The 26468-nt window shown below is 47.0% G+C and overlaps 1 protein-coding gene across 1 annotated transcript in view; it reads right to left on the bottom strand.

The window, feature by feature from the left end:
• Positions 1 to 26468, bottom strand: part of LOC141986946 (dedicator of cytokinesis protein 2-like) — a 334430-nt gene that overhangs the window by 198028 nt on the left and 109934 nt on the right. The window contains exons 19-20 of the mRNA XM_074952036.1: positions 17705 to 17802; positions 5996 to 6085 (exon numbers count right to left, since the gene is read on the bottom strand). Coding sequence (XP_074808137.1) covers positions 5996 to 6085; positions 17705 to 17802 — 188 coding nt within the window. The remainder of the gene's footprint in view (positions 1 to 5995; positions 6086 to 17704; positions 17803 to 26468) is intronic.

The following is a 26468-nucleotide window of genomic DNA, read 5'->3' as shown; positions in this document are numbered from 1 at the left end:
CACACCAAGTGCAGGTCAAGCCACCAGTGAAGAGACTTGAGGACCCCCAGTGAAAGGGTAACCACAACGTCTAGGCTGTGCCTGATCGGTCGATACACCAATGCTAGCCAAGCTTGGAAAGGTCTGAGCCTTGCACGTTGCACTACATACGTGCAAGATGCCATGTGACCTAGGAGTTTAAAGCAACTCCTTACTGTGGTTATAGGGAACATCTGAGGTCCTATATGATGTCATGAATGGCCTGGAAACGCGATTGAGGTATAGAATCCTAGAATATCAGGGTTGGAAGGGTCCTCAGGAGGTCATCTAGTCCAACCCCCTGCTCAAAGCAAGACCAATCCCCGACTAAATCATCCCAGCCAGGGCTTTGTCAAGCCTGACCTTAAACTCCTAAGGAAGGAGATTCCACCACCTCTCTAGGTAACGCATTCCAATGTTTCACCACCCTCCTAGTGAAAAAGTTTTTCCTAATATCCAACCTAAACCTCCCCCACTGCAACTTGAGACCATTACTCCTCATTCTGTCATCTGCTACCACTGAGAACAGTCTAGATCCATCCTTGTTGGAACCCCCTTTCAGGTAGTTGAAAGCAGCTATCAAATCCCCCCTCGTTCTTCTCTTCCGCAGACTAAACAATCCCAGTTCCCTCAGCCTCTCCTCATAAGTCATGTGTTCCTGTCCCCTAATAATTTTTGTTGCCCTCCACTGGACGTTTTCCAATTTTTCCACATCCGTCTTGTAGTGTGGGGCCCAAAACTGGACACAGATCTCCAGATGAGGCCTCACCAATGTCAAATAGAGGGGAACGATCACGTCCCTCGATCTGCTGGCAATGCCCCTACTTATACAGCCCAAAATGCCATTGGCCTTCTTGGCAACAAGGGTATACTGACTCATATCCAGCGTCTCGTCCACTGTAACCCCTAGGTCCTTTTCTGCAGAACTGCTGCCTAGCCATTCGGTCCCTAGTCTGTAGCGGTGCATGGGATTCTTCCATCCTAAGTGCAGGACTCTGCACTTGTCCTTGTTGAACCTCATCAGATTTCTTTTGGCCCAATCCTCTAATTTGTCTAGGGCCCTCTGTATCCTATCCCTACCCTCCAGCATATCTACCTCTCCTCCCAGTTTAGTGTCATCTGCAAACTTGCTGAGGGTGCAATCCACGCCATCCTCCAGATCATTAATGAAGATATTGAACAAAACCGGCCCCAGGACTGACCCTTGGGGCACTCCACTTGATACCGGCTGCCAACTAGACATGGAGCCATTGATCACTACCCGTTGAGCCCGACAATCTAGCCAGCTTTCTATCCACCTTATTGTCTATTCATCCAGCCCATACTTCTTTAACTTACTGGCAACAATACTGTGGGAGACCGTGTCAAAAGCTTTGCTAAAGTCAAGGAACAACACATCAACTGCTTTCCCCTCATCCACAGAGCCAGTTATCTCATAGGAACGCTCTGGCCTGTCTAGAGTCTAGCACTGCCCCTATGAACTCTATTCTCTGAGTAGGGGTGAGCATTGACTTTTGAGTGTTTCAGAGGAGGCCCAGTGTGCTGAAGGTGGATCTTATGAGGGTGACCTGTTGATACACTTATGTTCTGGACTAGCCCTTGACTAGCCAGCAGTTGAGGTACGGAAATACCTGAACCTGCCTGTTCCATGGAAAAGCAGCCACAACCGACATACATTTGGTGAACATCCGAGGTGCCGATGATAGGCCGAACAGTAATACTGTGAATTGGTAGTGGGAACTCCCGACTGCGAACCTTAAGAAGCACCTGTGGGGCAGGATTATGGAAATGTGGAAGTATGCGTCCTTGAAGTAAAGGGCGGCATACCAATCCCCTGGATCCAGGGATGGGATGATAGTGGTCTAAGAGACCATACATAACTTTAGTTTCTTCATGAACCTGTTGAGATTGCGCGGGTCCAAAATGGGTCTGCGGTCCCCTTTTGCTTTCCGCATTAGGAAATACCGGGAGTAAAACCCCTTTCGCCTGAGCTCCAGATCTTACACCTGATGGGACCTCCCCTAAGCACTTTAGACAAGCTGAGTGTGGGTCACCCTTGGGCATAGGCTTCTGGCAAACCCCCCCACACCCTTAAACCCCTGGGTCCGAGGCATGCCCTGGGCTCAGGAGAGGGACAGGGAAATGGGATAGGGGAAAAAACCCCCAGTATCCCAAGTCCAAATATAACTTTTTTTTACTATTTTTAACTATTTACAGAAAACTATGCTGGAGGATCACTTGTTGAACATGAGAGAGGGAACGCTCTGACTGTCAATGGCGGCAAGAAGGAACTGGAGAGGTAGTGGGGCCCTATATGCGGTGCCATGGAGGTGTGACTCCAGGGGGCTCCAGAGCCAACCCGACGGATACTGCTAAGGGAAAAACCTTCCAGCAAACGGTGTACGTAGCGTGCACACACCTAATTGGAATGGATATGAGCAAGCACTCGAAGAACAACCTCTTTCCATCTTTTGGGTTGTCTTGCAGGGAACCCCAGGAGAGGACAAACAACCCCCCCTTCTTGGAGGGGAGTCAGAGTCCAACAATCTATCCTGGGCTTCCGCAAGGTTGGTGGACAAATGAGGATGGACAGAGCTATCTGGCACTGGTTTTGTTGCCAAAGCAAGCCTCATGGCTTGTTCAAGGAGGTCCTGCTGGAAACACAGATCCCTGGCAATCTCTACTCACTTTTTCAAGGTGTGGCAAATGTTACCTTTCCTTGATGTGTCCCTCACTGAGGCACAAGAAACACATGTGGGGGTCACTATTACAACTAGTAACCCCACACAAAAGGCAATGTTTGAAGCCTGTAAAGTGCTGCATGCCCTCAGTGCTCTGCATTCCACTAAGCCCAAGTAGTAACTATTAAATAAACTGAAAAGCTTTAAATAAAACCCAACTACAGGTACAAACTGCTACTTATTACAAACTATTTTCAGGAAGAAGCTAAACTAGCTATGAGCAGCAAAACAAAGTAAGAACTACATGGGGAATTCTGACTCTGGCCACTAGAAGGAACTGAGGGGGACTAGGGTGGTATTGCCCTTATACCTTCAAGAGCTGCCACGAGGAGGTATAGGGCGCATGTGCTGCCATGATGGGTATGACACTGGCAGACCAGGTGCCAGCTTATGCCAAGGTCCCCATGCCTGTATGAAAAACTGACAAATATATACCTTGAATCAGTCTGGCTCATCTGTGTGTTAGTATTGTTAAAATCAGTATTAGAAATATAAGAATGTGTTTAGACTTGATTGAATGCTTCCCAATTGCTGCCTGCATTCACCTGATTTATAAAATCTGTATCTGATATTGTAAGGTAATACTTGAGTGGTTCTGTTGGGAGCCTCTGTAGCTGTGTAAATCACCAGATAGGAGAGAGACATTAACTTGTGTGAAGTGCTGGTCTCCAGCAGAAGGTGTTACCTCCTGCCCAACAGGGAAGGTCCATCGACACCAGACAGACTATTATGGAACATTAAAGAGAAGAAAAGGCATTTTGTTGTTCTGCCCTCCCCACACCATGAAGAGGAGGAATTCACTTGCATGACTCATGTTAGCTGAGTTGTCAGCTCAGAGTACAAGGAACGAGAGAGATAAAAACTCCTACCGAGAAGGAACTATATCTCTGCTGCTTGGACTCTAGGGGGCAAGGTTTCTAGGCATAAGCAAGGGATCCCCAGCTGCTTAGTCTGGATTAGCCCTAAAGAACATATAGAGCTTTCTTATTACAGAAGCTTCTATTACCTTTTGAAAAGTAAGATTGGAAATCATTTGTGTGCATATATATTTACTTGCTTTAATCCTGTAAATAACTCTATTTCCTTTTCCTATATAATAAATCTTAATATAGTTTATTATAGGATTGGCTACAAGCATTGTCTTTAGTGTGAGATCTAAGGTGCAACTGACCTGTGGTAAGTGACTGGTCCTTTTTGACTGGAAGTAACCTGAGTATTACTATGATTCTTGGTGTAAGGGACCACCTACCACAACGGTAGGTGAGACAGTTTGGAATGCCTAATGGGACTGTCTCACTCCATGGTTAGGCTGTTATAGTGCCTGAGGAGTTTATAATTGGTTGGTGAAATTTAAGTATAAAGCTCATAACCAATTTGGGATTTGTGACCTGGTTCCCTGCAAAAAGAAAAGGAGGACTTGTGGCACCTTAGAGACTAGCAAAGTTATTTGAGCATAAGCTTTCATGAGCTACAGATCGGATGCATGCAGTGGAAAATACAGTGGGGAGATTTTATATACACAGAGAACATGAAACAATGGGTGTTACCATACACACTGTAATGAGAGTGATCAGGTAAGGTGAGCTATTACCAGTCTCTGTGGGTTAGTATGCTGTTCAGAGGTGTGTTGGAGATATTCCTTGAGTTGGAGACATCGAAAATAGGATTCTAGGCCCTGAGGTTGGTACTCACATCTTGAGTTACTGCAGGCAGTTTGACAATAGGTAATGCGGCAAAAGCTTCTCGCTCTAGTACACTGCATACACACATACCTGAATGGAATACACAGCGGCATCCATTCAAAAAAGAACTGTTCTCCATGTCCACCAAGAGTAGGACAAGAAGTAATTGGCTTAGTTTGCAGCAAGGAAGATTTAGGTTGGATATTAAGAATCTTTCTAACTCTAAAGATAGATAAGCAATGGAACAGATTATCTATGGAGGCTGTGGAATCCCTGTGGTTGGAGGTTTTTAGGAGCAGGTTAGGCAAACATCTTAATTCTGCCTCAGCGTGGGTGGGGGGGCTAGAGCAGTGGTTCTCAACCAGGCTTACATGTATCCCTGGGGGTACGCAGAGGTCTTCCAGGGGACACATCAACTCATCTAAATATTTGCCTGCAACAGACAACACAAAAAGCACTAGCCAAGTCAGTACAAACTAAAATTTCATACAATGGCTTGTTTATACTGTTCTATATACTATACACTGAAATGTAAGTACAATATTTATATTCCAATTAATTTTATAATTATATGGTAAAAATGAGAAAGTCAGCAAGTTTTCAGTACTAGTGTGCTGTGACACTCTTGTATTTTTATGTCTGATTTTGTAGGCAAGTAGTTTTTAAATGAGATGAAACTTGGGGTGCGCAAGACAAATCAGACTCCTAAAAGGGATACAGTAGTCTAGAAAGGTTGAGAGCCACTGGACTAGATGACCTCTTGTCTAGGGCTGGAAGGGACCTCTTCTATTCTATGATTTACAGATAGTGTGCGCACAGAGCTCATTTCCCCCCACTGCTCGCACCGGCCACATCAGCTGGGAACACAGCAGTCATTCTGCCCTGGGACTCTTACTGTTCAGAACCTTGTTGCTATGGCACTGGAGTCAGTCCTGACTCAGGAGTAAGCACCTCCTTCTGAGTCACTCGAACTACTGGCTGGAGCAAAGCTGCCCCTAGCACTGCACTAAGGCATTAGGGCAAGTACTAGCTTGGAAGGGAAAATGCTCCCTACTGAATTACACCACTCTGTGCAACATGACACACCTTAGTGCCGCTCTGGGGCATTGGAGTCAGCACTCATTCTGCAGGGAGAGCAACCTCTACAACCAAACTCAACCTTGCTGGTCCCGTGAGATCTAAAAGGATCCCAGGCCATTGCTAGATGGCTCCAGGATGTTATATGATCTGATCAGGTATGGCAAATCCTGTGCTAGATATCTCAAGAGTTTCCTCAGTCTTTTCTCCCAGTCTGTGATCTCGCCTGCCTTTGAGGAATTTCTTTTGGACATCACTGGTGGTTCCTCTGCTGGGTCAGAACTGACCACTGCCGAGGAGAATAAAGTGCACTACCTCCCATTGGTGTAGAGATGGGAGAATGAGCTAATGAGAGGGTAAACAACTGAATGAGTTTGGCAGTAGGTAGATCAATTGGTGGGAGCATAGAGGGGTGCAGGGTCTGGCCTGGCCCCACCCATGTTCAGGGCTGGACGGGGGAAACGGGAACCTACTTACTAGGGCATCAAAGATGAGCGTATCATAGACATCGGTGGCTGAATTCTCCATCATAATTGAGAACAAGGCATCCAGGGTGTCCTGAAGGAACTGGGGGAGACACAAGAAGAATAGGAGCCTGAGTGATAACCCCTAGTATGATCCCTGACCCATCCCAAATGCCACCTCAGCCCAAATGAAAGGAAAGCAGAGGTTGGTTACTTGTACAGTAACTTGAGTTCTTTGAGATGTTTTGCCCCTGTGGCTGTTCCACCATAGGATGAGTGCAGGCCTGTGTGCTTTTCACTGGAGACAGTACAGCAGTGTCCGTGGGCCCAAGTCTTCACACAGCAGCTCCTCGTGTTGCTATACAAGGGCATATAGCAGGGGTGGCCAAGCTGTGGCTCTGGAGCCATATGGGCTCTTCAGAAGTTAATACATGGCACCTTATACTGGCACTGACTCCAGCGCCGGAGCTACAGGCCCCAACTTTCCAATGTGCCTGGGGTGCTCACTGCTCAGCCCCTGGCTCTGCCACAGGCCCTGCCCCCACTCCACCCTTCCCTGAGTCTGCCGTACCCTTGCTCCTCCCCCTACCCCTCCGAGCCTCCTGCACGCCAGAAAACAGTTCATCGGGAGGTGTAAGGAGGGAGGGGGAGGAGCTGATCGATGGGGCTGCCAGTGAGCAGGAGGTGCTGGGAGTGTGTGGGGGGAAGGGGAGTTGATATGGGGGGCTGTTGACATATTACTGTGGCTCTTTGGCAATGTACATTGGTAAATTCTGTCTCCTTCTCAGGCTCAGGTTGGCCACCCTTGGCATATAGGGAAGCTTGGCCCTGTCACCACTCAATTCCGTCTCAATTGCAAAGCCAGAGTTTCTACAGCAGAGAGGGGGGAGGGAGGGAGGTGGAGCACCCATAGGGTCAAAACATCTCAAAGAACTCAAGTTACTGTACAGATAAGTAACCTCTCCTTCTTTGAGTATATGTCCCTATGGTGCTCCACCATAGGAGATACCCAAGCAGTACCTCAACATGGAGGTGGATGCTGAGGAAGCAGATCCAAGGCAGTTTGGAGGACTGCGTCACCAAACACGTCAGCTCCAGAAGCAGGTAAGAGTGTAATGCTTGGCAAAGGTATGGACAGAGGACCAAGTTGCAGTCCTGCAGAGTTCAACTATGGGAACATCTTTCACGAGGGCTATAGACGTGGACTGAGCCCTAGTGGAGTGTACTGTCGTATTCCAGCAGTCTCACAGCACATTAAGATGCAACCCAAGACCCACTTTGTCAGTCTTCATGTAGAAATAGACTGTCACGTCATCCTCTCTGCAAAAGATACGAATAATCTGGGAGAGGTAGAAGCCGGGAGCCCTCCTAAGATCCAATGTATAAAGGCTGGTTTCCTCCTCGGAGGCATGAGGCTTTGGACAGAACGCTGGTAGACAGATTTCCTGATTAATATGGTATTCCAAAGAGGCCTTAGGGAGGAAGCTAGAATGGGGACTGTTGTGATGACCTTTACCTACTTTTCACCAGTTCACCTTACAATTAAAGTAAATGGGTAGGCCCAGTTATCACAACCCATAGTGTAACTTCATCTCTGTAGAAAGTAGCAAATGGTGGGTCTGCCACGGGAGCACCCAGTTCTTCCACTTGTCTAGCCGAAGTGATGGCTATATGGAATGAAATATTGAGGGAGAGGTGGAGGAGAGAGCAGGTAGCCATCGTTTCAAAAAGAGGTTTCCTCAGGGCACTGAGAACCACATTAAAGTTCCACTGGGGCCCCCGGTTCTGTACAGGAGGCAACAAGTTATATGAGCCCATAAGGAATCTTGTTGTAGGAGGATGGGCAAAAACTGATAAGCCCTTGATGGGCAAGTGGAAGACCACAATACTGGCCAAATGCAGATTCATAGATATTAAGGTCAGAAGGGACCATTATGATCATCTAGTCTGACCCCCTGCACAACGCAGGCCACAGAATCTCACCCACCCACTCCTGCGATAAACCTCTCACCTATGTCTGAACTATTGAAGTCCTCAAATCATGGTTTAAAGACTTCAAGGAGCAGGGAATCCTCCAGCAACTCATTGATAAACCCAGTGTCTTTAAATCTAACAAGTCATCTAGGATCTTGTAGAGCAGAGCTCTTGATGCTTGAGAAGAGGACTGAAGAGAACACCTGGAAGCGTTTCCACTTCTGAATGTAAGTTTTTTGCAAGTAGTAGGTGTGACAAAGTGAGACTGTTCTTAATGTTTCCTCTGAATACTGTAGGGGTACCTCAGTTTCCCCTATGCATTTCTTAAGTCTCTAGGTGGTGGGATAAGGGGGTGTAATTGTTGCAGAGCAAAGGGCCAGTGTACATAAATGGCTGACACTCTGTCTCCTGGCAACTGATGGCCTGGGCCATTCCCCCCCTGCAAGGTGAAAGCTAAAGGGTTAGACAACAAAGGAATCCAGTGACCTGGGAAAGGGAAAAAGCCCAGAGGAGGAGGAGGGGCTGGAGACTGAGTCAGTTTGGGGCTGGCTGGGGACGTGGAGTGAAGTGCAGACATGGTTGTCTGGCTCACTGCCCCCCAAAATGGACCCAGCTGAGGGGTCCTGTTCTCTGTACCTAAAAGCTCTGTTTTAGACAGTGTTCCTCTCATCTAATAAACCTCTGTTGTACTGGCTGGCTGAGAGTCACGTCTGACTGTGAAGTTGGGGGGGCAGGACCCTCTGGCTTCCCCAGGACCCCGCCTGGGCAGACTCACTGTGGGAAGTGCACGGAGGGGCAGAGGATGCTGAATGCTCTGAGGTCAGACCCAGGAAGGTGGAAGCCGTGTGAGCTTTTTGCCCTGAAGACAGTCTGCTCACAGAGAGAGACTTCACCAGAGTCCTGACTGGCTTCATAGGGAGCAGTTCCAGAGCATCGCCCGGGGACTCCGTGACAGTAGGTTTCTAGCTAAATAGGAGAACTGACTGGACAGGTTAGCTCCATGCCAAGAACCATCTAGGAACCATGCTCTCAGGTTTAAGGATAAGGAATTGGGATGGACCAGCGTCCCTGAGCTCTGTAGCAGGAGATCCTTCCTGAAGGGAAGACAGAGAGGCATTGCCACAGAGAGTTGAAGGAGGTTTGAGTACTTGTCTTGGCCAGGACAGTGCTATGAAAATAACCCTCACTCGTTCATGTCGCAATTTGAACAAGGTCTTGAGTTCCCACACAGACCTTCACTGGGAACTCCTTCCACTACCTGACAGAGTCCAGAACTTTTGGAGATACGGTGATGCATTTGGAGAGACTGTCTGTTTGGGATGTACGCAGTCCTAGCCATGTCAGAAGACTCCTGAGACACATGAGCCATGATGAATATGGAGGCATATATGTGGCCCAAGAGTTGTAAGCAGGTCCTTGTAATTATTTGTGGGCTGCACTGTACTATTGAAATCAGACTGGACATAGTAGAGAACCACTCCTTGGGCAAGCAGGCGCTGGCAGTTAGGGAGTCTAGAGTAGCTCTGTTGAAGTCAATCTTCTGGACCGAAGTCAGTGTAGGCTTCTTCATATTGACACAGAAACCCAGGGACTGAAATAGGGCCAGTGCCTTGGAGGTTGCCAACTGAACCTCTAGAGCTGACCAACCCCTGAGGAGCCAGTTGTCCAAGTATGGGAATGCTGTGATGCCCCACTGATGTAGGCAGGCAACTACTACTAAGAGGACCTTTGTAAAGAGGCTTGGGGCTGTAGAGAGTCCGAAGGGGAGGACTCCATACTGGTAATGATCTGAGCATATTACAGAACATGGGAAATGCTTGTGGGATGGGTGGATAGTTACATGAAAGTAGGCGTCCTATAGGCCAAAGGCGATGACACAATTTCCTGGATCTAGGGATGGAATTATGATGGAATGGGCTTACATTGCAAGAAGCAATGATCTTAAATTGCAGCAAGGGCGGTTTAGGTTGGACATTTGGAAAAACTTCCTAACTGTCAGAGTGGTTAAGCACTGGAATAAATTGCCTAGGGAGGTCGTGGAATCTCCATCATTGGGGATTTTTAAGAGCAGGTTGGACAAACACCTGTCAGGGATGATATAGATAATACTTAGTCCTGCCTGGAGTGCAGGGGACTGGACTAGATGACCTCTCGAGGTCCCTTCCAGTTCTATGATTCTATGGCTAGCATCACCATTCTGAAGTGCTGAAAAAGGACATGGATGTTCAAGTTTCCGAGATCAAGGATTGGTGTCCATCCTAATCTTCTTTGAGGGCTAGGAAATAGTTGGACTTGAACCCTCTTCCAACAAACTTGGGTAGAACTGGTTCAATCATCCCCAAGAGCAGGAGAGATTGTACCTCCTGCCTTAAGAACTCCTTGGGAGAATCACAGACTCATAGAATTGAAAAAGAAGGTGGTGAAACAAAATTCCAAATGATGTAAGAAAAGCCACCACCAACAATCCCCCAGTCCTCCAAAAAGAAGAGCCCAGGAAGACTGTTCCTACAGCCCTCAGGATGAGAGTTCTCCTGGCTTTTCCTATGAGACTCAGAATTATGAAGAATACTGAAAGTCCTATTACCGAACATAGCAGAGTTATTATGCTTCTCACTCTTACTATAGGAAATTTCATAGGCATTTTAACTGGATGACTGCTTATCACGCCAACTCTGTCTATCTTCAGAAACTGCTGAAGAGTGATTGGTAATGGGAGAGCAATCTTCACTGCAAAAGGACTGATATTTACCAAGAGCTACCATCTAAATTGACTTAAAATAAACAGACATCTGTTTAGACTGAAGTAAAAATTTTGAGATCCTTGAGAGGCCATCTAGTCCAGACCCCTGCACTCAAGGCAGGACTAAGTATTATCTAGACCATTCCTGACAGTTGTCTGTCCAACCTGCTTTTAAAAGTCTCCAATGATGGGGATTCCAAAACCTCCCTAGGCAATTTATTCCAGTGTTTAACCACCTGACAGTTAGGAAGTTTTTCCTAATGTCCAACCTAAACCGCCCTTGCTGCAATTTGAGCCCATTGCTTCTTGTCCTATCCTCAGTGGATAAGGACCACAATTTTATCACCCTCTTCTTTATGACAACCTTTTACATACTTGAAAACTGTTATCATGTCCCCTCTCAGTCTTCTCTTCTCCAGACTAAACAAACCCAATTTTTTCAATCTTTCCTCATAGGTCACATTTTCTAGATCTTTAATAATTTGTGTTGCTTTTCTCTGGACTTTCTCCAATTTGTTCACATCTTTCCTGAAATGTGGCACCCAGAACTGGACACATTACTCCAGCTGAGACCTAATCAGCGTGGAGTAGAGCGGAAATCTACTTGAGTCTTGCTTACAACACTCCTGATAATACATCCCGGAATGATGTTTGCTTTTTTTGCAACAGCGTTACACTGTTGACTCATATTTAGCTTGTGATCCACCCCCAGATCCCTTTCTGCAGTACTCCTTCCTAGGCAGTCATTTCCCATTTTGTATGCATGCAACTGATGGCTCCCTTCCTAAGATGCATTTGTCCTTATTGAATTTCATCTTATTTACTTCAGACCATTTCTCCAGTTTGTCAAGATCATTTTGAATTCTAATCCTGTCCTCCAAAGCACTTGCAACCCCTCCCAGCTTGGTATCATCCACAAACTTGATAAGTGTACACTCTATGCCATTATCTAAATCATTGATTAAGATATTGAACAGAAAAAGACCTAGAACCTACCCCTGCAGGACCCCACTTGATATGCTCTTCCAGCATGACTGTGAACCACTGATAACTAATCTCTGCCAATCGTTTCCCAATCAGTTATGCATCCACCTTAGAGTAGCTCCATCTAGGTTGCATTTCTCTAGTTTGTTTGAGAACATTATGCTAGACAGTATGAAAAGCCTTACTAAAGTTAAGCTATAACACATTTACTGCTTTTCCCCTCTCCACAAGGCTTGTTACCCTGTCAAAGAAAGCTATCCGTCTGACATGATTTGTTCTTGACAAATCCATCCTGTCTGTTACTTATCACCTTATAAGGGTCCCTAGAGAGGAACAGGGATGGATAAATAAAGTGGAAGTGGATGCATAACCCACACTGACCACCTCTAATTTGTCTGAGGTGATCTGCTCCCAGGCAGGTGGGAAGTGTAACAGTCAGTTTCCAAAAGAGGGATGGACAGTAGAGTTGTACAGTAGAGGATCCTGGGGAAAAAGTTGCTCAACGCCTTCAACCAAGGCGTCCAAACAATCTCTTATACAGGGGTGTAGACTGGGTAGTTGTAAAGGGAGGTGGTTCACGTTTCTGAGGTTTGAATTTCCTCAAAGGCTCCAGAGGGCTAGGAAAGGCCTGGTGTGCATAGTACTGGAACATGCTGGAACGTTGTGGAGTTTAAGTTCTGCTAAAATGTCTCTTTATTGCAGGCACATAAATTCCCAGTGACTGTAGCATTGCTCTTGAATCTGTAAGGATATAGAGTGAGGAGCTTTGGCCATTCAAAGGCAAGGTCTTCAGTTGCATCAGCAGCACTGAGAACAGTCCACAAGGAGGCTTTTGCAATCAACTAACCCTCAGAGACAGGGGATTGAAGTTGGTCTTTTTGTGGCAAGTGTTCAGTAAAGTGTGTGAACTTAGAATAATTGCTAGACTCTTTTTACCATCAAGGCCTGGTGGTTTCCAATTCAGAATTGAAGAGCTATAGATGAATAGCTCCTCCTGCCCTGTAGGTCTAATCATTTGGACTCTTTGCCCAAAGGAAAGGGTCTAGAATGAGCCTGGCTTTAGTAACGCTTTTCATTGACCAAGTCCACAGCCAGGGAATTAGGGGCAGGATGGTGGAAGACGTGATTCATTCCTTTAACTTGAATATTTTTTATATGCCCACTGGCAGGTGGGCTGAGTGGTGGCAGGTGTTTGCCACAGAGCATGTGCAGGCAATAACAGTGCCTCATTAATTGGTAGGGCAAACTTTCCCTGGGGCGGGGTGATGTTTAAAATGTCTACCAGGGGGTGCTGGGAGTCTTGTACCTCTTTTCATGGAATCTGGATGGAGTCTGCCAGGTGTTTCATGAGGTCCTGGAAAGCCTTAAAGTCATCAACATAAGAGGGCAGTGGTGGCATTATTACCTCATATGGGGAGGAAGAGGACCTCGCTGAAGTAGGGGAGTTTTCTTCAGTCTCTGACTCTTATTCCTCTTGTGTTTTTCTCAGTACCAAAGAAGTACGTGGTACCTGAGGATGGTCTGTGGTGCCTGTGCATAATGCAGTACCGGTGCGTGTTGGAGTCATGTTGCAGCTGGCGGGGGAGTACCAGAGAAGGAACTCTAGTAGACCTCCTTAGTAGGGGAGACTCTGGTTCGTCTGAGACTAGAAGGTCCTCCAGGGAAAGGGATCTGGAGGCTGGTGGAGGGTTATGATAGCCTATGTTCAAAGCCTGCGTCAGTACCAGAGCAGGAAACATGGATCAGGGAGGAGATGGTGAATGTGAGACCAGAGAGGTCAACAAAGGGGCTTTTCTGACCTTGGAACTGTAAGAAGGCAACAGTAACAGTGCCCAGGGAGTAGTCCTGTATACATCACAGTGCTGAGAGGTGTCAGAAGGAACCAAGATAGAATCATAGAATCACAGAATATCAGGGTTGGAAGGGACCCCAGAAGGTCATCTAGTCCAACCCCCTGCTCGAAGCAGGACCAATTCCCAGTTAAATCATCCCAGCCAGGGCTTTGTCAAGCCTGACCTTAAAAACCTCTAAGGAAGGAGATTCTACCACCTCCCTAGGTAACGCATTCCAGTGTTTCACCACCCTCTTAGTGAAAAAGTTTTTCCTAATATCCAATCTAAACCTCCCCCATTGCAACTTGAGACCATTACTCCTCGTTCTGTCATCTGCTACCATCGAGAACAGTCTAGAGCCATCCTCTTTGGAACCCCCTTTCAGGTAGTTGAAAGCAGCTATCAAATCCCCCCTCATTCTTCTCTTCTGCAGACTAAACAATCCCAGCTCCCTCAGCCTCTCCTCATAAGTCATGTGCTCTAGACCCCTAATCATTTTTGTTGCCCTTCGCTGGACTCTCTCCAATTTATCCACATCCTTCTTGTAGTGTGGGGCCCAAAACTGGACACAGTACTCCAGATGAGGCCTCACCAGTGTCGAATAGAGGGGAACGATCACATCCCTCGATCTGCTGGCAATGCCCCTACTTATACATCCCAAAATGCCATTGGCCTTCTTGGCAACAAGGGCACACTGTTGATAGAAGCTACCCTGAGAGTAGAAGACTTCTCCACACACCACTTCTTATGCAGTACTGATGTCTCAGTATCAGTTGCAGACAGAGTTTCCCAGGTGTGAGATTTTTTTCATTTATCTGGAAAGTGAAAGAGGCTTTTTCCCCCTCGAAGGCTTAGTTTCTGGGGCTGCTAACTGGTTTCCAATAGTCACCAAAGTGGCCTGAAATGTTCAGGCCGATGTACCGGGGAGACGGGAGCAGACCCCTCAGGAACTAGGGATTGTACCATTAGGAGGAACATCCCCCTAGCCTCTCTGTCCTTTCTAGACCTGCCTTTAAACACTGAGCAGACCTTGCACTTTAATGGGATGTGGGTATCTCCAAGACACTGGTGACAGCTAGAGTGCCTGTTGCTGCAGGTAAAAAAACCTGTGGCAGGCCTGGCAAGGCTTAAATGACAGGTGGGGTTTTCAGCATGACCTGGCATGCCAAAGCACTAACTAAAGTCCTGAAAAAAGGAGTAACCCTCCTTTGAAAGCACAACTGTGCTGAAATAAAATTCAAATGACAAAAATAACCAAAGTAAATAACTAACAAAGAACATTTCACAATAAGTGAGAGAGGCTGGAAGCTGCAAAATGCTCCATCTCGAGCTGCAGGTGAGTGGCAGCAGGTCCACAGCTCCCTACATGCCTCATAAGGGAGAAAGAGGAGCTGCTCTGCGCAGGCTTGGGCCCGCAGACACTGCTTTACAGTCTCCAGTCAAGAGTGCATGGGCGTGCGCGCATCCTACGGTGGAGCACCCATAGAGACATATATTCGAAGAAGAACAGAAACAGACTCCTCAGTCCCTGCGCAATATTGGCCCTTATAATCTGTTCCCCTCAGTTTTCTCTAGTACAGTGCTTCTGGCCTAGGGAGATAAACAATTTTTTTTTAATTAAAAAATTCAGATTTTATTCAAATCATTTCTTTTATTTAAAATAAATAAGTTTATTTTTTATTTAAAATTAAATTTTAAATTGACAACCTATGTTAGGGCCTAGATTTATTATAATGTATTAAAATCATTTAAATTAAATACAAAAAAAGAATATTAAGCAGTACATGTTTGCTCTCAAGTTTTAAAGTAAGTCAAAGCATTGAACTGGTAGAAGTGACTCACTCAGAACTCAAACTAGAGTTTGTTGAAGGGCTGCACTAGCTTTTGATAGCAGTAGCCTCTTCTGCAAGTACAGAGAATATTTTCTTTTTTTCAGTTTATTCAACTAGTCCCATTTAATGGCCAGTTCATTCAAAGTTAAAAAAACAACTGGGAATGGAAAAAGCAGGAACGCTTATTTTCCTCTTCCAATCTATGTATAAAAAGTAGGTACGAGAGGATGAGATCTAAAAGTCCTAAAATCCTGAAGGACGTTGTGACCAGAAATAATCAGTTCAATTCACTAACTTTTATAAATCAGTCTTAAATGCAAAACATGTTTTGATAAGCTTTTCAGTACACTTTTTTCCAGTTTTCAGCAAATTCCAGGTAGTTTTAATTAAAAATTGTGTGTGCATTTTAATGAATTTGAATTTCCATTTCAAATAGAGCTTGATACAAATCACAAGTAAAAAATTACTCATCATCAAGTAAATAAGAAATGCATCATTCAACATTTTCTAATACAACATTTTCTAATAAAAATGAAGAAGCTGAATAAATGCAAGTTAAGCTATATAATAGCTTAAATTAATGTGTATAGATACAGTGTACTCTTTCCTGGTTAGCAAAAAGAAGCACCAAATTGAGTGTGAAGACTACATTTGGCAGAAAATCAACATATTTAATGGTTTCCAACCAATGAGAATGAACCTTTCTTTAGGAAAATTACAAATGCAAAACATGGTTAAAATAGATGACTTGAAAAGGTTTCCTGCTTGCTGAAATGAATGATTAAAATAGGTCATTTAAATCACTTTGATTTAAATCAGTTAACCCACCCTATCCCAGCCCTTCCCTGGAAGACAATTTTCCAGCCTTATCCATCTCCCTGACAGGAGGGTTCTCCTCATACTTGGCCTAAATTCCCTCTTTTCTTTGTTTCATTTGATCCCTCCTCATTCCACCATGGTTCATGACCCTCAGATATCCAGACACTACGCATATCTGCTACCATTTGCCAGTGAAAGGTAAGTTAGAAGCATCATGGCAGCATGTCACTGGCCGTTCATGACCTGCAGGAAGGCTGTGCAGGATGGCTATACAAACCCACGCTGGAGAGTAAGAAGTTATGGAACAGCCCTGACCAGACACCCCTGCAAAGCCTGCAAAAGCTGGAGGCTGGGCTGTAAAAAGGGGAGCAGAGCAGCTCAGAGGCAGGCAGTGGAATGGAGCAGGTGGCTGCTCTGAGGGGAAGTTACTGCCCAGGAGCTCACTGCCCGGCACTTGACAACACAGACCTGTGCAAACCCGTAGGGGAGAAGCAGGGGTCGGAGTGTGCGGGTCAGAGACTTGGCTGGAGTGAGCTACTCTGGGAAGCTGAAGGAGACTGGGATAGGAAGTGTTTCAGGGGGTGGGGGAGCAGAGGGGGCAGCAGCTTGCCACCCCAAGATGTAGGGTGTAGCTGCCCACCACTGGGCTCTGGACTGGAGCCCAGTGGAGAGGGTGGGCCCAGGCTCCCCTACCCCCTCCAAGAGGCAATACAATAGGAGCTTTCACCTTCAGTGAAAGGCTGGCTGGGAAAGACTGTGACTGGTCAACGGCCTAGCCCTCAAGCCTCTGTGCTAAGGGGAGGACTGGAAACCCTTGGGGCAGGGACGCCAAAGGACAGGGCTGAGCTTCAATGGGGAGATGTCCTGCCAGTGCTCACGTGACCACTAGGCAGCACTGTCAGTTGTTGTGCACCTTCTGCAGTGTGGTTTCTGAGAGCTACCAAAATCTGCAGCCTTTCCCAGATTAACCCCCTCCTGTCAGTGTAACACGCCACACATCCCAGTTGTTGTGGCTCCCTGGTCTCTTCCCATATCTGCCTCCCTCTGCTGGTGCTGCACCCAGCCCAGTGGGCCCTGATTCCCCGTTAGGCCCCTTGGATGTCACTACAGTACCAGCAACAACTCAGCCCGTGACCCCTCAATATTTCTGTGGCTCTTCTCTGAGCTCCAGACAGTTTGTCAGTAACTATCTCTCTGGCAATAAGGTGCCCAGAGCTCAGCATCAGATCCCAGGTGGGGTTTCCCAGAGCTAGAGAGAAAAGGACAACCCCTCCCTGTTCCAGGCTGGGGCCGACTACACACACCACTCAGTGTGGCACGGGCCTATATCCTCACTGCTATATCTTCAGCTCCCTTGCCCACTCTTCCCCTGGCCTGCTCACCAGGCTTTGCCTGCTGAATCTGCACTTTCCAGTTCTCTCTTTCTAAGGGGGGTGGAAAGCGGCAGCTGTTTGGAATGGGGATATGGGATGTTCTTCCTGTGGGACAAAGAGGGCTGGCCCAGGAGAAGCTCTGCCAAGGCTGCCAAGGACCCTTCTTACCTTGATGACTTCTCCTCCATCCACCTTCATTAGCTTCTGGAGGTTTCCAGCCAGGAGGTTGGGCTTCGACCGCCACTTCAACAGCCCCAGCAGGTCAACTGCATGGAAACAAACTCATTCATTCAGTCAGTCCTTATTTTCTATCGACCTAGGCACTGACTGAGCCCTTTAGCTGCACCTCCAAGTCAGCCAGCCCTCCCTGTCCCCCAACCAGCCTCCCCCACTTCCACTGCCCAAGCCAGCATGAAGATATTCAGAACTGAATCCTCTGCTGAAACAGAAAATGCTCCCTATGAGGAAAGGAGCTGAATGACCCTGGCAGGAGTGACCGTGGCATGATTCTCCACTCACTCCCACCTGCACCAGTCAGGAGTAATTCCACTGAAGTCAATGGAGTGCCAGTGGTGTGAGTGAAAGGAGAATTGGTCCCTGCTGGCTTTCACAGCTTCAGTGCTATGTTAATATGAGATGTGGCATTTAATTTCTGCATATGTTACATGGGGAAAGAAAGGAAGCAAAAAACCAAAAGAAAAATCAAAAGTGGCCTGGTGGATTCCTTGAGTGACGGAGTCTCCTGAACGAGTGCAACTCCTGCTCCAATTCCCATCTGCTCACAGCTCAGAGGGAGCCAGGGTCAGCCTGCATGTCAATCAATTTATGCTATGGCCAGGTAGGCCTATGGCTGCCCTGAGAATATGATTGCTACACATCTATCTCTGCTTCCCTCCTCTCTTCTTGCACTGAGCTAAAGCTTCACACTTGGTCACAGAGTCCTAAATAGAGACTGCCTGAAAAGCCATGACCTCAGCTGCAAGCACACAAAAGCACTACACATTCTAGGACAGGACCACTGTGAAAACTGAACAGAAAGTCTCCACTAGCTTCTGGGTCCTGTTGGGTCACTATGTTCTGTGGCCACACTCTGGAAGCAAACATCCAGACATACACCTTTCAACCGGCCAGTTTGAAAGATTAAAAATACTGACCTGTCAGGAATCAGGGCCTGCAGCAGAGCCAGTCTCCAGGTGGCCTCATCAGTATAGCTGGCCTGCAGCAGGCTGCCTGATTGGTCACGCCATATAATTAGCTGAAGGGGACAGTGGCCCAGTTTTTAAGCCAGCAGCAGCAGCTACCTGGCTGCTCAATGCTCATGCCTAACGCTGTGCCTGCTCCTCTCTTACCTTGTTCCTGCTGCTCCTGCCTTGCCTTTGTCCTGCCGCTGCCTTGAACTCCTTTTTGCCTGCCACCTGCTTGCTCCAGTTCCTGCTCTCCAGTTTGATTAATGATTCTGGTTTCTGGCTATTGACTCCAGCTTGACCCTGGGCTCTGATATCCTGTTCCTGACCTCCTGCTTGAACCTTGGCTCCAGCTTCTGACTACTGACTCTGGCTCTGACCCTTGTCCCTGGCTCGGATGCTTGGGTCCCAAAGCCTGCTCCAACCATTCGGTCTGATACCTGCTCTGACCACTAAGCTAGACCACCCTCATCCCAGTCACCTGAGAGATTGAACAGCCCTAAAAAATTACGACCAGGGGTCCTTGGCGCAAGCACGGACCCCATTAAGGCCCCAGCAGAACTGGTGATGCTGTCCAGAATGTGCAGGAGCAAGTAATTGTCCTGTAATCACAGAATTTGGCTTTGCAGGTGCCGTTGCTCTGTTGGCTCCTCCAACTCCACCCCCACCCCAGAGCCGAAGATTCTCCTGCCTGACAAATTTGATGGCGCAAAGGACACGTTTTGGGTGTTCGCAAATGAACATCAGCTCCTGTTCTTACTATGCCCTCAATCATTCCCAATGGACCAGTCCTGTGTGGGGCTCATCTTAAGCTTGTTGACTGGGGAGGCCTGGGCCTGGGCTTCTCCCCTCCTGGAACAGTCCAGCCCCGTTTTGTGACAATTAGGGGAATTCATTCAAGCCACATCCATTATCTCTGATGATTCCAACTGTATACGGACCACTGAGACAATGCTTCAGGCCTTACAGCAGGGAAACAGACCCGTTGCCAAATATGCCACTTCATTTCATTGTTTGGTTTCTGACGTCGGGTGGAATGAGGCAGCACAGCACCAGCATTACCACCTGGGATTAAATGATATAAAAGACAAGCTCACGCAGGCGGAGCCTCTGCCTCATTTGAACTATCTGATTGACTTGTGCATCTGAATCGACAATTGCCTCATGAAGCGGCACCACAAGCGTACCTCAATTTTCCAGTTCATGACACCACAGCCATGGGATTCTTCTACGGTACCCAGAAGTCACCTACTACAGGACAGGCCCAACAAAGAAAATAACAGAACGCCACAGCCGTCACCTTCAGCCCCCAACTAAAACCTCTCCAACGCATTATCGAGGATCTACAACCTATCCTGAAGGATGACCCATCACTCTCACAAATCTTGGGAGACAGGCCAGTCCTTGCCTACAGACAGCCCCCCAACCTGAAGCAAATACTCACCAGCAACTACACACCACACAACAGAACCACTAACCCAGGAACCTATCCTTGCAACAAAGCCTGTTGCCAACTGTGCCCACATATCTATTCAAGGGACACCATCATAGGGCCTAATCACATCAGCCACACTATCAGAGGCTCGTTCACCTGCACATCTACCAATGTGATCTATGCCATCATGTGCCAGCAATGCCCCTCTGCCATGTACATTGGTCAAACTGGACAGTCTCTACGTAAAAGAATAAATGGACACAAATCAGATGTCAAGAATTATAACATTCATAAACCAGTCAGAGAACACTTCAATCTCTCTGGTCACTCGATTTCTGATCTCAAAGTGACTATCCTTCAACAAAAAAACTTCGAAAACAGACTCCAGCGAGAGACTGCTGAATTGGAATTAATTTGCAAATTGGATACAATTAACTTAGGCTTGAATAGAGACTGGGAGTAGACTGGTTGAGTCATTATACTAAGTAAAACTATTTCCCCTTGTTTATTCCTCTCTTCCCCCCCCCCCCCCCCCCACTGTTCCTCAGATGTTCTTTTTAACTCCTGGAAATGTGCTGGAAATGGCCTACCTTGATTATCACTTCAAAAGGTTTTCTCTCCCCCCACCCCACTCTCCTGCTGGTAATAGCTCATCTTAAGTGATCACTCTCCTTACAATGTGTATTTTTTCATGGTCTGTGTGTATATAAAATCTCCTCACTGTACTTCCCACTTTATGCATCCGATGAAGTGAGCTGTAGCTAATGAAAGCTTATGCTCAAATAAATTGGTTAGTCTCTAAGGTGCCACAAGTACTCCTTTTCTTTTTGCGAATACAGACTAACACGGCTGCTACTCTGAAACTTCTCTGGCATCAGAGCTCTAGCAAGCCAACCAGGTTTGTCCACAAATCTCTGAATCTGAGACACGCTGATGTCCGGCATTAGGCTTGTGCTTATATTGTGGGAAACCCAGACATCTTGCCTTGACGTGTCTGGTGAAGACTTGGGCAGAACTGGGACCAGGAAAAACCAGGTCCCGTGCTCCAAGGAATCAATCCAGACAGAGCTGGTCTTCTCTTTCCTTCAGTAGTTAATAGCACCCATGGGCCACAGTGGGCAGAGCAGGACCCCCAAGTCAGTTTCTGATGCAACTCCAAATACGTCTATAATTCAACTGCTGATAAGCTCAGAAATTCACCTAGAGACCCAAGCCAACTCAGGGGCCTCAGGTAATGTTAAGGACTTGAACCTTGCCATGGCCCATGCAGTTCCCACCAGATCTGATCGAGACTGTAGATGGGTCTCTTCTCTCCACAGAACAGTAACCCACCAGACCTTGCCACTAATGGTTATCACCCTTCGGCGCATCAGGAAACACTCCAATTTGGACTATTCTGGGCCCCCATGTGCGGTCATCCTAGGCATGTCCTGGCTAAACACCCATGACCCCCACATTCATTGGCAGGAAACCCTACACTTTAGCTCCCACTATGCCGATTATCCTGCCTCCCAGGACCTGAGAACCAGACCAGTGTGCTCTGTGGTTCATGTCACACACTGCAAGACCCTGATCATCAAGGAACAAGACCGCTAGGACCCTGACCGCCCCCTACAGCTCCATTTGATGTGGCCGAGATCCCCCACAAATATTGTGACTTTGCCAATGTTTTTTGAGAAGAGGAAGGCAGACATCCTGCCCTCACATGGGACTTTGATTGCCTGATCAATCTCCAGCCTAAAGCCAAGATCCCATTTGGTCAGATATATGCCCTCTTTGAACCTGAACTTCAGGCTATCCACATATACTTGTAGGAGAACATTCAGAAGGGTGTCGTTCACCTGTCCACATCCCCAGAGGGCTCTCCAAACTTCATTGTCAAGAAGAAGGATGACTCTTTGCAGCTATGTATTGACTATGTGGCCCCGAACAAGCTAACTGTATGAAACCACTTCCACTTATAAATGAGCTCTTAGACTGGCTATGGGCAGCCCGGTGGGGCCTATAACATGGTGCACGCGCATGAGGGAGATGAGTGGAAGACCATCTTTCACACTCTGTATGGCTTCTACAAATATCTATTCATGCCGTTCAGCCTAAGCAATGCCCCAGCAACATAGGAGCATACGTGGGATGATCTTTGTTCAGTACCACCCCTCCCGCCCCTTCTAAAATACTAATTAGGTAAAAATTTGTAACCACACGTCCCCTGGGCGCACTTGTAAGACATGTGACTCCTTCGAGGGAAAAGGGTGCAAGAATCAAGCAAAGTAAATTACCGTTGGGGGGATTCCTTAATTGATGCTTGGAGAAGCAACGCTGCCGGACAGAGCAGCCAAACCTCTGCTCCGTGGGCTCGAGTAGGACTGTGAACCAGAGGGGTTGTCTCAAGGCAGCTGAGGCCTGGCCTCGAGGGAATCCGAGACAGACCAGAGGGCTGAAAAGATCAGACCAGGAGGAAAGAAGCCGTCTATAAAATTGGTAACCACCTTCTCTGTTTGCCAAGCAGGAACTGTGTGATGCTAGCGCAGGACCTGTTTGTGTATGTTTGTGAAAGAGAGACTTGTTAAGAGGAATGTATAGCTCTTAATGTATAGCACTTATGTCTAACATAAAGGAGTTATGTGCTTAATATAACCCTTTGCCACTTATGTAATTCCTTCTCAATAAACTGCTGTGTACTGAAGACAATTACTGTGGACCTTTTTCACTGGTATGGCAGTAATCTGCTCCACTGGGAGCCAGTAAAGATCCATTTCAGGGGTAGTAGCACCCCGTGTTGTCAACAGTGATTGTCATGGTCGGAGTTCTTTGTAGAAATGGGACTCCTGAACAGACGTTCTTTGGATGTGTCCACCATTTTAGGGAGTCTTTGCCCCTCCGTGGCATTGTAACACATTCGTTTAAGTTGTGCCTGTGCAGGATGTACACTGTTCGAAGCCAGGCCTGTAGGCATCTCATGTGAAATCTGATGTGTTTGGTAACAAATGCTGTTGCTGACATATGCCCAAGAGCTGTAAATCTGTTCTGGCTGATGTTGATGGGCTGTTGATCAATGTCTAAATTAAACTGACTAGTGTGATGAAGCATTGCTGAGGTAGCGTTGCTGCTGCTGTTGAACAGTTGGGACGGGCTCCTATGAATTCCAATTTCTGGACGGGAATCGCTGTAGACTTTTGCACATTTATCTATAACCCTAGGCTCGTGAAAACGGTTATCATACTCTGTGTGGCGTTTATTGCTTCTTGTTGTGTTGGTGCCTAACGGAAGTTACTAGATCGCAGGCCCTGGTTCTCATGGGAGACTTCAATCCCCCTGATATCTGCTGGGAGAGCAATACAACGGTGCACAGACAATCCAGGAAGTTTTGGGAAAGTGTAGGGGACAATTTCCTGGTGCAAGTGCTGGAGGAACCAACTAGGGGCAGAGCTCTTCTTGACCTGCTGCTCACAAACCGGGAAGAATTAGTAGGGGAAGCTAAAGTGGATGGGAACCTGGGGGGCAGTGACCATGAGATGGTCGAGTTCAGGATCCTGACACAGGGAAGAAAGGAGAGCGGCAGAATACGGACCCTGGACTTCAGAAAAGCAGACTTTGACAACCTCAGGGAACTGATGGGCAGGATCCCCTGGGAGAATAACATGAGGGGGAAAGGAGTCCAGGAGAGCTGGCTGTATTTTAAAGCATGTATTTTAAGGTCAGGCTTGACAAAGCCCTGGCTGGGATGATTTAGTTGGGGATTGGTCCTGCTTTGAGCAGGGGGTTGGACTAGATGACCTCCTGAGGTCCCTTCCAACCCTGATATTCTAGGATTCTATGATTCTATGAGGTAATCATCCAAGGTAATCATGACTCCGTGTCTGTGGAGGTGTGCCACCATGACAGCTGGAACTTTGGAGAAAACCCTTGGGGTGGTGGACAAGCCAAAGGCTAGTACTTTGTATTGGAAGTGTTGTTTCCCTAGGGTGGACCTCAAGAGTATTCTGTGTGATGGGTGGATGGTAATGTGGAAATACGCCTCCTGCAGGTCGAGGGCCAAAAGCCAGTCCCTCTTTTCTAACACTGGAATTATGGTTGATACTGTCATCATCTTGAAATGTTGGGTTTTTACAAATTTGTTGAGTTTCCTTAGATCCAATATGGGTCTCCATCCGCCTGTCTTTTTCTGCGTGAGAAAATAATTTGAATAGAACCTTTTCCCTCTGTGCTGAATTGGTACAGGTTCCACTGCACCTAGACAAATACGGTTATTTACTTCCTGTTGCAACAGTGACTCGTGAGAGGGGTCCCTGAAGAGGGACGGGGAGGGAGGGTGGGTGAGATGAAGATAAAGGGGATGGAGTAAACAGTTTGGATCATTTCTAAAACTCATCTGTCTGTCGAGATGCTGCACCAAACTAGGTGAAAAGGTGACAATCTCCGAATGGTCGGGAGGTAGTTTCTGTTTCTAGCATTAGAATAAGCGGTTGTCTCGTGCCCTCAACCACACCTTAAAAATTGCTGTCTAGTTTTGGATTGTTGGGACATTGAAGGTTTGTTTTTTGGCTGTCAACATCTGGTTTGCCTTTGCTTGCGGCATTGTTCATACTGTCTATTTTGTGCGTATGGTGGTGATTGGAATCTCTGGATATAAAACCTGCCCTGTTTCTTTTTATTTGCAGGTGTGTAGATACCCAGGGATTTCAAGGTTACCCTTGAGTCTTTAAGGGTGTGGAAAGATTCATCCGTTTTGGCTGCAAATAATTTTGGGTCTTCGAAGGGTAAGTCCTCAACTGTTGCCTGGACCTCCCTGGGGGACCCCGAGAAATAGAGCCAGGATCCCCCGCACATAACCACAGATGTTGCGATAGATCATGCTGCCATGTCTGTGGAGTCAAGAGAGGCCTGCAAGGCCATCCTGGTGATGAGATATCCTTCAGCTATATTCGCTTTAAATTGTTCTTTTTTATCATCAGGCAAATTGTTAATAAATTCTGACATTTTCGAAAAGATGGAGTGCATGTGTTTCACCAGGAGAGCTGCACAATTAGCTATGTGGAACTGAAGTGTTGCAGAGGAATAGGCCTAGCAGCCTACGAAATCCAACCTCTTCCAATCTTTGTTGTATGGGGTTATTCCAGAGTTGTGTTGTTTTCCCCTCTCGTTTACAGCCTCCACCACTAGTGAATTGGTGTGGGGTGTGTAAATAAAAACTCAGCCCCTTTAGATGGCACATAATATTTTTTGTCCTATTTTTTGCATGATGTGGGAGCTGTTGCTGGTGTCTGCCAGATGGTTTTTGCAGGCCCCATAATAGCATCATCAATCAGTAAAGCTATCTTTGCTGATGGAAATGACTTGAGTATGTCCAATAGCTTATGCTGAGATTCAGGTACCTGTTTTAAAGAAATGTCTAATGATTCTGCTACCTGAAAGGCCTTAAAATCATCCCCAGTTGTGGGGGCATTATGGTTTCGTCTGGTGACGAAGATGAGAGGTGTGCAGGTGGTGAGGCTTCCTGATCAGATATGTCCTCAGTTTCCTCCGTCACTTCCTCTTGTGTTTCTGAGGATGCTGGGATAGGTGGTAATAGGGATTGTGCGGCTCTCAATCTTGGTGGGCGAGGAGGCCTGCAGTGGTGGGCCCTGTACATTGCCCACAGATTCCAGTAAGGCCAGTTCGGTGGGAAAGGCATGTGGGGTGGTGCCTATGGGTGCCCATACCAAGCACGTGCCTCTGCAGATGGGTGACATGCTGGTAGCTGAGATGGTCCAGATTGCAGTGAGGAGTGACGAGGAGTATATATCACTGCATCATCCTCCTCTTCACCATCACTGGAGGGAGGGGGAGCTGATCCAGATGGAGTATTCAAGTGGCTCAGTACTAATCTGGATGGAGTACCTTCGGTACCGAGTAGAGGGAATTCAGGTGTTGAAGAGATTATTAGGTCTGCATGTCTTGTGAATTGTTGTGGAACTGTGGACTTTGGTACTGGGGATTGTATTACTGGCAGCCCAGGAATGTGAATTGTAGTCACTGGTGTCAAGGGCTTTGAGCTGAGTGGCATAGGTACAGCAAGTGGCACCACTGTGCCGCTTGGTTCCGAGTTTCTTTCGGCTCTGCGGATGCCAAGGTGGAGGGTTTCACTTTGCTCTGTGAGCATCCGTTCGAGCTTGCCCTCATAAGGTTTATCACTCTCCAGTAGGGCATCAAGACATCTAAAGTGGACACTCCTCGAAAAAGAAGCTTTGTTCCTACTATTAAAATTTAACGATGCTTGGTTTCAGAAGGCTGTCTGGATATTGTACTCACCACTGGTCAGACTCTTGAAGGG

Source organism: Natator depressus, chromosome 4 (genome assembly GCF_965152275.1).
Source record: "Natator depressus isolate rNatDep1 chromosome 4, rNatDep2.hap1, whole genome shotgun sequence".
NCBI lineage: Eukaryota > Metazoa > Chordata > Testudines > Cheloniidae > Natator > Natator depressus.
This window is presented reverse-complemented; position numbering and strand designations above follow the sequence as displayed.